Source organism: Triticum urartu, chromosome 3A, assembly GCF_056163025.1.
Source record: "Triticum urartu cultivar PI428250 chromosome 3A, HENAU_Tu73, whole genome shotgun sequence".
In the NCBI taxonomy this organism is placed as follows: Eukaryota; Viridiplantae; Streptophyta; class Magnoliopsida; order Poales; family Poaceae; genus Triticum; species Triticum urartu.
The window spans coordinates 512,668,063-512,679,137 of record NC_141875.1 but is presented as its reverse complement, the minus strand read 5'-3'; the positions used below and the strand labels follow the sequence as shown (position 1 = coordinate 512,679,137).

The following is an 11,075-nucleotide window of genomic DNA, read 5'->3' as shown; positions in this document are numbered from 1 at the left end:
AGGGGGATTCGTCGCTGTCGTCATCATCAACCATCCTCCATCACCAATTTCATGATGCTCACCGCCGTGCGTGAGTAATTGCATCGTAGGCTTGCTGGACGGTGATGGGTTGGATGAGATTTATCATGTAATCGAGTTAGTTTTGTTAGGGTTTGATCCCTAGTATCCATTATGTTCTGAGATTGATGTTGCTATGACTTTGCTACGCTTAATGCTTGTCACTAGGGCCCGAGTGCCATGATTTCAGATCTGAACCTATTATGTTTTCATGAATATATGTGAGTTCTTGATCCTATCTTGCAAGTCTATAGTCAACTACTATGTGTTATGATCCGGCAACCCGGAAGTGACAATAATCGGGACCACTCCCGGTGATGACCATAGTTTGAGGAGTTCATGTATTCACTATGTGCTAATGCTTTGTTCCGATTCTCTATTAAAAGGAGGCCTTAATATCCCTTAGTTTCCAATAGGACCCCGCTGCCATGGGAGGGTAGGACAAAAGATGTCATGCAAGTTCTTTTCCATAAGCACGTATGACTATATACGGAATACATGCCTACATTACATTGATGAATTGGAGCTAGTTCTGTGTCACCCTATGTTATGACTGTTACATGATGAACCGCATCCGGCATAATTATCCATCACTGATCCGGTGCCTACGAGTTTTCCATATATTGGTTCTCGCTTATTTATTTCCCGCTGCTACTGTTACAATCACTACAAAATACCAAAAACATTTCTTTTGCTGCCTTTACTTTTGTTGCCGCTACCACCACTATCATATTACTTTGCTACTAAACACTTTGCTGTAGATACTAAGTTTCCAGTTGTGGTTCAATTGACAACTCAGCTGCTAATACTTGAGAATATTCTTTGGCTCCCCTTGTGTCGAATCAATAAATTTGGGTTGAATACTTTACCCTCGAAAGTTGTTGCGATCCCCTATACTTGTGGGTTATCAGTGGACTCCGTCCTTTCATCGATGAGGGTGGAGTGCCTGCACGAAGGCTATGGGCTCTACGTCACTTACCACAAGCTCGTCGATCACCAGAGCGTGTGTCCACTCGCGCCCTGCAAATGCCTCGTGCCCGTCTGCGGCTACGAATGCCCGTCGCCGGCGCTCTACCACCACATCAGCACCGCGCATCCCATGCCCGTGCACAGGATCCAGTACGGCAAGTGCCACTGTCGGAGCCACGGCTCTTGCTGTTCATGGAGGACCGCCGCACGTTTTTCTTGGTCGGCGGCGTGCTCGACATCGGCGCGCCTATCACCATGTCGGTCGTCTGCATCAGAGCGGGGGCGTCCCCACTGCCGCACTACGTGGCCAAGCTATGGGCGAATGGCCCGCCGGGGGAGCCCAAAGGCACGACCGACGCTGTCAAGGTGGAAATGGAGGTGACAAGGAGCAAGGATCCCGACGACGTCGACGTGCAGGAGCTGAACTTCTTGACAGTTCCACCCAAGCTGCTGGCCGGGGCTAAGCTTGTGTCCCTCCACATTTAGATTGACAAGATCACATCCTAAATGTTTCTACAGTGCCTTATGTTTATCTTAGTAATATGCTAATATAGGGATTACCTTGACCTACTTTAGTTTAAGAAATGGTGGGTTTTGGTATCGATGCATCAATTACTTCGACATCAGATCAGTAATTTCCAACAGTCGAACGGATATTTTGTGTTTGTTGGATATAAAGTTCCTTTGGGTAAGAAGTACTACTTGTCATCAAAATGGATAAAAGGAGATGTATGTAGATGTATTTTAGTTCTAGATACGTCCCTTTTTATCCATTTTGATGACAAGCACTCCCTCCATTCCACAATAAATGCCTTCCATTTGTCAAAATATAGATGTATCTAGACATGTTTTAGTATATAGGTACATCCATGATAGAGCCAATCGGATTTTGAGAACACTACAATTCATAGCTACAGATGCGTGTGTGACTCCCAGATGCAGAGGCCTGGGGTCATCATCCTCCTTTTCGAGAAAAAACAGACACGCGTGCGAGAGGACGAGTGCATGCGTGCACCTCTTCTCTTCATGTATAACGTACTATTAAACTCAGAGTACAAGTTTTTGTGGGTGGCACGATGGTGCGTGCGAGAAGTCCCGAGAGATAGGTTTAATGCGTCTGAAAAAAAGACTAGCCTAGAGCTCGCCACGCGGCTATTCCTGTCGAACGCCCCATTAACCGTAACATATGTAGATGACGGTGCCAGTTATTGCACGTACACAGCAGTACTCCCTCCTTTCCGGTTTATAGGGCTTAATTCAAAAATCTCACCAACCAAGATGGTGAGTGGTGGAATATTTTTTGTAGTTTTGAAAAGCACCTAATTAATGCTCTTGTTTTTCTCAAAAAATTATGTTTATCAATGCATTAGTTGCAATGCATGCATGCATAAAGTACATGCATTGGTCAATTTTCTCTTAATACTTGCATGATTTAATGCACCTTGGAATCTGAACATGTGCTGGGGAGCGTATTGGAGTACATACTCACAGCAGTATATTGAATTGCAAACCTGTTCAAACCGATCACAACCTAAACGGTTTCCCACATAGGAGCGTATTAGTACTTGGTTATAAATACTAGTATGCCAAGATGACTGCACATTCCTCCTCAACTCCTCATCCACAAAAACAAACAAGTCATTCAGCATCCTTCCCTTGCATCTGCCATGGCCAGCGTGAGTTCTGGGTCAAGAGATTGCCACCAAGGAGAGGCGAGCATGGAAGCGGAAGCACGAGAGATGTCCCGCCTCGCTGCGAGAGCATCAGACATGTCCCGCCGCGTGGAAGTAGCAGCAGAGAGGTCCCGCCGCGCCGCTGAAGCAGCACTGAGGTCCCGCCGCACCGTCGATGCAGCAAACTAGTCCGGCCACGCTGTGGAAGCAGCAGAGATGTCCCGCCGCACCACGAATGCAGCAGAGATGTCCTGCCGCACCGCGGTGGCCTGGGAAAATTTCTTGCAGGCAGGCGACGACTGTTGCAGGCGCATGCATGTGATCGTCCATAGCCAGATGGATCAGATCTCCGGTTGGGCGAGGTTGAAGGACGACATGAAAGCCTCGTTTGAACAGGCTACCGGCGTCATCCGGCAACTAAGGGAGGGCAATGAGAGGCTCCGGGCCAAGTGCAACCTGCTGAGGGAGAAGATCGTCCGAAGTGCAGACCAGCAGGAGGAGACCAGTGCCTTGTTGAAGAGGACCGGCGTCATCGTCAAGAAACTTATGGATGAGAATGACATGCTCCGCAACGAGCGCCAAAGGCTGCTGGAGGAATCCGTGGATGTTCTCAAGCTGCGTCTTGAGGACACGAAAGAGCTCATCACCGCTCGCCGCGGAGACTAGTTCCCGTGGCCTGCAGCAACGCATCAAGAAAGCAGAGATCAGTGAGCCAGATCCTTGTCTTCCTTCTTCTTTTACCCTTGTGTATTTCGGGCGTAGCCGCATGTGGCTTTTTTAATTATCTTTCTAATTATGTAAGACAATTAATCGTCCTTATCTTTCTGTGGAAGATCAATGTTGCGAGCCTGGAATGAAGAAAACTCTTGCTGTGGCGACCCTGGCGTTGCTGTTCTTCTAGTTGCTGCTGGGCTTCCTTCAGTTTCCTGGTTTCTTTTGATGTAATAATCGGTTTAGGATGTGGATTGTGTCGTCCGTTGTGAAATGTTGGGTCCTAGCGCGGATGTTTGGCCTTTGTTGGCCTCTTGGGATGTTACGATTTCAATTCGGTAGCTTTTAGTCCTTCGTGTTAGGCTAGAGTTGTGCTGAACTTCTTGTGAATTGTGGTGGTTTTCCGTAATGAAAATCGGAAGGGGCAAGCCCTTCTTTGATAAAAAAATAATCGTCCTTATGTATTCATGAGTCTTGCTATAAGTCGCAGTAGAGGCTATATAGGTCCGTCGGATCTTACATCAAGATCCGCGCTTTCAGATTTTCTTTTCTCTCTCTTAAATCTCAGTCGAGTGAGACATAGCCACGCCATTAAACAGAGGCTCGGGCGCCATTAATGGAGACCTTGGGAGAGAGGTGGACGGTAGATGGAGGTCAAAGGGCTCTCCTCCCGATAAGCACGCGCAGGGGTCTGATCGCACGCCTCTCGTACACAAATAGCTACCCTGCATGGCGCCTCCTAGCTAATAAAAAATGGGGACGCGTGGCGGCACGTAAATGGTACTAATAAGTAGAACGCCCACGGTTTCAATAATACTTGTGTTTCCGATTGTAACGTGACAAGACTTGTTCCAAAATGACTTTGTTGATTGTTAATGTGTGCGCCTTCGCAAATCGGACTGCAAATTTACCACAGCATGTTGGTGCCATGTCATGGCACCAAGCCAAGTTTCATTATTTTCATGCATGTTTTGGATTTATAGGAATTAAAAAACTAAGTTTCTCAATGTTTCCAACCCAGCCACGACGCCCAGAATTTTGAATTTCATTCCCATTTCTTCCACGGAACCTAGAAATTTACCCGAGGACACACATGTGATTTTTCAACCAACTTTGGTGCACTGGAACACGTGCTTGTATTTAAAATTTGAATTATGCACACAAAGGTGACATGTTCCCTCCCAGAACCACGAGCCTTCTTGAGAGAAGCTCCGATTTGCAAGAAGCTTATACCAAAATTTGTTCCTATTCAGCCAATTTTTTACCACGGCATGGTACTACCATGACATGACACCACGCCAAGTTTCATGATTTTAAAACCAAGTCTCTCAATGTTCTCGACCGAGGCACGATGCCCAAATGTTTGAATTTTATTCTCATTTTTTGCATGGGACCTACTCCCTCCTTCCATCTATATAGGGCCTAATGTGTTTTTCAAGACAGCCTTTGACTATTGATAAGATTAATAGCACATGAGATGTATACTATGAAAATTATATTATTGGAAGCTCCTTTGACATACAAATTTGAAGGTATGCTTTGTGTAAGTTGCAAGTCATACATTATTGCTCTAACGTTTGGTCAAAGTTAGCCTCGAAAAACGCATTAGGACCTATATAGATGGAAGGAGGGAGTAGAAATTCACCCGAGGACACAAATGTGATTTTTCAACCAACTTTGGTGCACGGGAGCATGTGCTTGTAGTTGAAATTTGAATTATGCACATTAAATGACCAAAAACTCAATTCATGTGTAAATAAGGCCAAACGAAGCCGGAATAATTCCAAAATTTAACAGGGCACTCATGTAGTTCAATGTTGCCTTTGTAAATAAACTCAAGGGGGACAACGTATATCGTTTCGCACTCAAAGGTGGCACGTTCCCTCTCAGAACCACGAGCCTTCTGGAGAGAAGCTTCGGTTTGCAAGAAGCTTATACCAAAATATGTTCCTATTCGGCCAATTTTTTTACCCCAACATGGTAGTACCATGACATGACATCCATACCAAGTTACATGATTTTCAGACGTGTTTTGGATTTACAAGAATTTTAAAACCAAGTTTCTCAATGTTCTCGGCCGATCCACGATGCCCAGATATTTTAATTTTATTCTCATTTCTTGCATGGGGCCTAGAAATTCACCCGAGGACACAAATGTGATTTTTCAACCAACTTTGGTGCACGAGAGCATGTGCTTGTAGTTCAAATTTGACTTATGCACATTAAATGACCAGAAACTCAATTAATGTATAAAAATGATAAACGAACCCAGAATAATTCCAAAATTTAACAGGGCACTAATGTAGTTCTATGTTTCCTTTGTTAAGAAACTCAAGGGGGCAACGTATATCGTTTCACACTCAAAGGTTAGTGCCATGAGCATCAAAGGTTAGTGCAATGTTGCTTCTTAGAACCACGAGCTTCCAAATCGGCCCAATTTTTTACCACAACATGTTAGTGCCATGACATGACACCATGCCAATTTTCATGATTTCTAGGCGAGTTTTGGATTTACATGAATTTAAAACCAAAGTTTCTCGATGTTCTTGGCCGAGTCATGACACCCAGATGTTTGAATTTCATTCTCATTTCTTCCATGGGACCTAGAAATTCAACCAAGGACACACATGTGATTTTTCAACCCACTTTGGTGCACCGGAGCATGTGCATGCAATTCATATTTAGATTATGCACATTAAAAGTCCAGAAACTCAATGAATGTATAAAAAGGCCAAATGAACCCGAAATAATTCCAAAATTTAACAGGGTACTCATATAGTTCTATGCTGCCTCTGTAAATAAAATCAGGGGAGGCAGCGTATATAGTTTCGCACACAAAGGTGACACGTTCCCTCTCGGAACCACGAGGCTTGTTGAGAGAATCTCCGGTTTTGCAAGAGGCTTATACCAAAACTTGTCCCAATTCAGCCAAAAATTATACGTATGAAAATAGAGTTTAGATTATCCCAAACATCTCGCTACCTAGACCAATAATGTACTATGATTTGAATTCAACATAAAATGGATACAAATATTTGAATTGGAGAGAGTATGGTACATGTAGTTCATAGTGAAATATGATTACTGCTATATGTATGTTTTTTGTTATCAAGATAATATTTAAATTATTGTATAACTTGACAACAATCGTATTCAAATAAGGAAAATTGATTAAAATTTAGTCCATATGTAGACGACAATATATATGTTCACATGGTGGAGTAAAATGTTCATATATGATGGAAGATCAAAATGTACGACTACATCAATTATAAACCACAAGGTTACCTAACGATATATTCGAATTCCACATAACGTGGATTCAAAAATTGAAATTCGAGATCATGGCATCTATAATCATATAAAAAGGGACATTACTCTTTCTTTCGTGGGAACTGATTTGTTTTTTGTTGTTGTTGAGGGAAGTGTGAATCGATTTGGTACTGTGCGGGGTAATCTTGTTCTCCCGATCTTTTTTACCTTTTTCTTGTAGTTTTCTCAATGGCATCTATAGCAATATAGTAAAAGGGGGCATGACTCTCTTCTGTCTTGTATGAATTGTTTTTTTACACGTTAAGTTTGTTCTGCCGAACAAGGAATCTGCACCTTGTTACCCCGAAATTTTCAATCTCAAGTATCTTTTGTCTCACCTGCTTTGAAACTCCTGCTTCTTCAACCCGCGTCGCGCCTTGTTATCCCGAAATTTGGACGTGCACGAGAACTCCCTACTCATCCGAAATCGCTCCCATAGCCCAGACACACGAAATCCCCCTTCTACCCCTCAGTCGGAAATGAAGCTCCACGTCGCGGTGTCAAAACCGGTGGGGGTACACTGGTAACTTACCCTACATTTCGGACAAGCGCGTCCCTAAGCTTGGCTCCCCCTCCCCCTTCACCCCCCCATTCGTACACCGAGGCCGCCAAAACCCGTGAAACCCCACACTCCTCTGTCGGCCTCCCTACCGCCGCCCAGCCGAAGACTCTTCCCCGACTACGTCGTCCACCGCAACAGCTCACCGTCCCTCATCCACCACACCGGATGAGGATCCATTGTCGATCTCGTCGTCCTGCCGGATCAGCCGCCCCGTCCTCCACCTCCAAGGAGCTGCCCCGATGTTTGCCTCGTCTATCGCGCCACCTCAATCCCCACAGCGCCGTCTTGACCTGCCCCACCGGAACTGCAACACCCTCACCTATTCCTCTGATGAAGCCGAGGCCAACTCGGCGCCACCAAGGAGGTTCTGCACTCACCGTTGCATTTTATCTATTATTTGATCTCACGGGGCTGCTGGTCCTCGATACCGAGTAGACATGGCATGTCTCCATCGATGGCGCCGTCGCCGGCCACATCATCCATGGCGTCTCTCCCCCATGTCGTTGCTTCCTCGGCGGTGACTTCCACAACGGCACTAGCTGCAGTTGCTCCGGCTCTCGCTCGCGCTGCGGCTCTGTTCTTGCTGTCGGTCACGCTGCTGCATTGCTCCTGCTTTCGTTCGTGATGCTGCTCTGCTCTTGCTCTCGCTTGCGCTGCTGCTGCTACATGACCTCCAGCGGCTACAGGAGTTGCTGCTTTAGCACTCGCTCGCGGTGCTACTGCACGACTTGCTCTCTGCTAGTGCGTTCCCTGCTCGAGCGTCTGCTGATTTAGATCACTGCTTCTCTGCTACTAGTGCTTGAACGCCCTAAACATCTATTGCAATGCTCTGTTACTAGTTCAATCAGTATCGGCAGTAAAATTCAGTTTTGACTGTGAAGTTCATTTTCTTCAGTTAAGTTCAGAGTGAATAGTACTTACATCATTTGTCCGAGCGGCCGTGGCGTGGCTGATGCGTTTTACATCTAGCACTTTTTGGTGATGTATTTTACATCATCTATTGTAGATGATATTAGGGTCCCACTTCAGACTAACGTTGTCTGTCTTGTCATGCTTCAGCCTCACCGCCGTACACCTTAGCGGAGCTGCTCCAACGATGGAACTGTCCATCACAGCGGAGCAGTACCCTCGGCGCCGTTTCCAGAGGCCTCGGATCGTCTTCCCCGCCTACGACAGTCACACCAGCATCATCACCATCCTCCACGTCCAACCCAATGATGCCGAGGTCCACAAGGGTATGCCAAAGAGGTTGTACACTCGTCGCATCACTTTGTTTCTCCATTCCTCTGTTCTTCCAATTCATGTGAGCCAAACACCCAGGTTGGCTAAAATCCTATGTTTCCAAATGCTCTGTTTTGCACGTGCATTCCTATCCTATACCTGTGTTTTTCCTGTCCCTGCGTTTATAGAATCCTCCAATTCTAGGGAGCCCTTACAGATTTACTTCATTTTCAGATAGGCGTCAAAGAAAACTCTGTGTGTTATGTCCTGCTCCTGCCGTGCCGTCATCCACCCCACCTGAGGTGCACCATCGACAGAAGCGTTCACTGCAGCAGAGATCCCCCCTGCAGACTTCCTTTCGCACCTCAGATCATCTTCCCCGTTGCCGGCAGCCACGCCAACTGCATTACCATCATCGACTGAGCAGATGAACCTGAGGACTACACAGTTCCGGAAGAGAGGTCGCAGTCTTTTGTGTTTGCTTACGTTATACATCGATTATTATTACCTGCTACTTTATCATTCAATCTTGAGTTTTGAATTGCCCATGGGTCTCATATCGAGCCAGCAACGAATAGTATCTGTCTACCTCTGGGGTCTTCTATGTGGTTCATGTTGGGTCGGTAACAAACAATAGATGATCCATTGTCTATCTTTTTAAACTGAAGCTATAATCTACCTGCTATCATTAGTTTTGGATCCATCCACTCGTTTGCTACCATCAGTCTTGATTTTTGCATGCACCCCTTAGGCCTTACAAAATCTAACTATTTTTTATTATGCATGTCAGATATTGTACACAATCGTACTGAACATGTAGAGAAAAAGAGAAGACCGTTACGTGCGAATATAATGTCATGCAGACGCCGCTCCATGGTGGGCGAAGTGCCCCCCCTCTTGCATTTCCAGATTGTATTCCAGAGGAAGATAACTATTCAGATGGAGATTCAGAAGGAGCCGACCACGCCTGTTTACCACCTGAGGTGTTTTCTTTAACCTGGCATGCTGATGTTGGTCATATCATGCATATGGCGCCTTGTATTGCTTACATTATACATCTTATATGTCATCAGCTTAGTTTAGATTTGCTTTGTGTGAATGCCACATGTTTGGTTTCTATATCATACTCCCACCATTCCTAAATATTTGTCTTTTTAGAGATTTCAACAAGTGACTACATATGGAACAAAATGAGTGAATCTACACTCTAAAATATGTCTATATACATCCGTATGTGGTAGTCCATTTGAAATCTCTAAAAAGACAAATATTTAGGAACGTAGGGAGTATATGGGAATTATGCAATGCCGTCTTCTTTAGCCGGGAATCATATACGTGAATCATGCAATGCCATCCTGTTTAGCCAGTCATCGCATATGTGAATTGTATCGTGCCATATTTTTTTCATAATGTATTCCATTTGTCAACAATGTTTATACATTCATATACTCTTCCTGTGCATCAGCCATTTGAGTCGGTCATGGGAAAATCTGGAGTGAAAACAAGGTCTTCTGAGCAGTCAGTGCTACCTATCGATGCAGATTTCTTGCTGGCTACAGATAGCCCCTTAGAGGAGGATTCAGAGAGAGATGACCAGCCGTATCCCCCCCCCCCCGAGGTGCATGCTCTAACTTGGCTGGGTTATATTGCTCATATCATGCATATGGTGTCTTGCATTGCCATGCCATCTGCTTAGATTAGACAGGCTTTGTGTGAATGCCTCCTTTTTGCTTTCTATATCAGATATGTGAATTATGCAATGCCCTGTTTTCAGCCAGTTATCATATATGTGAATTATGCACCGCCATGGAGCCAGGCATCATATATGTGAATTATCTCATGCCATCTTTTTTTTCATTACGTATTCCATTTGTCGACAATCTGTGTATATTGAACTACTCTTCATGTGTATCCACCATTTGAGCCGGTTATGGAAAAATCTGGAGTGAAAACAAGGTCGAGCAGGCAATGGTACCTGTTGAAGCATATATCTCGATGGTTACAGGGAGCTCCTCAGAGGAGGATTCAGAGACAGATGACCAGTCCTATATCCCACCTAAGGTGTATGCTCTAAGTTGCAATGTTTATATTTCTCATATGATGCATACGGTGTCTTGCATTTCTTAGTTTAGACATCATATGCACAATATTGAATTCTATCTACTTAGTTTAGAGATCGTACATGCGAGTGCCAGCTGCTTAGTATATGAATCAATTATGTCAATTATATCATGCCATCCTGTATACTTAGACAACATGTATGTGAATTATTTCATCCCAACCTATTTTAGAAAGACATCATATAGTTTTTTCATGTCATCCTATTTAGGTACTCATCATATGTTGAATTATGCCATTATATCCTGTTAAGTTATCCATCATATATCTGAAACTGTGTCATGCTATCATGTTTAGTTAGGCATCATATATGTGAAATTGTGTCATGCTGTCCTGTTTGGTTAGACAACATATATGTGAAGTACCGCATCTGTCTATCATACAATGTCTATACGTTCAATTTCTTTTCTTGTTTATCAGCCATTTGAATTGGAGGGGGTGATGGCAGTATC

At 44.5% G+C, this 11,075-nt stretch overlaps 1 protein-coding gene across 1 annotated transcript; it reads left to right on the top strand.

The window, feature by feature from the left end:
• Positions 1-1,110: 1,110 nt before the first annotated feature.
• LOC147980318 (uncharacterized) lies at positions 1,111-1,512 on the top strand. The gene has a single exon (XM_087515555.1). It carries the CDS (start codon positions 1,111-1,113, stop codon positions 1,510-1,512), a length of 402 nt encoding a protein of 133 aa, XP_087371681.1.
• The last annotated feature ends 9,563 nt before the right edge of the window (positions 1,513-11,075 follow it).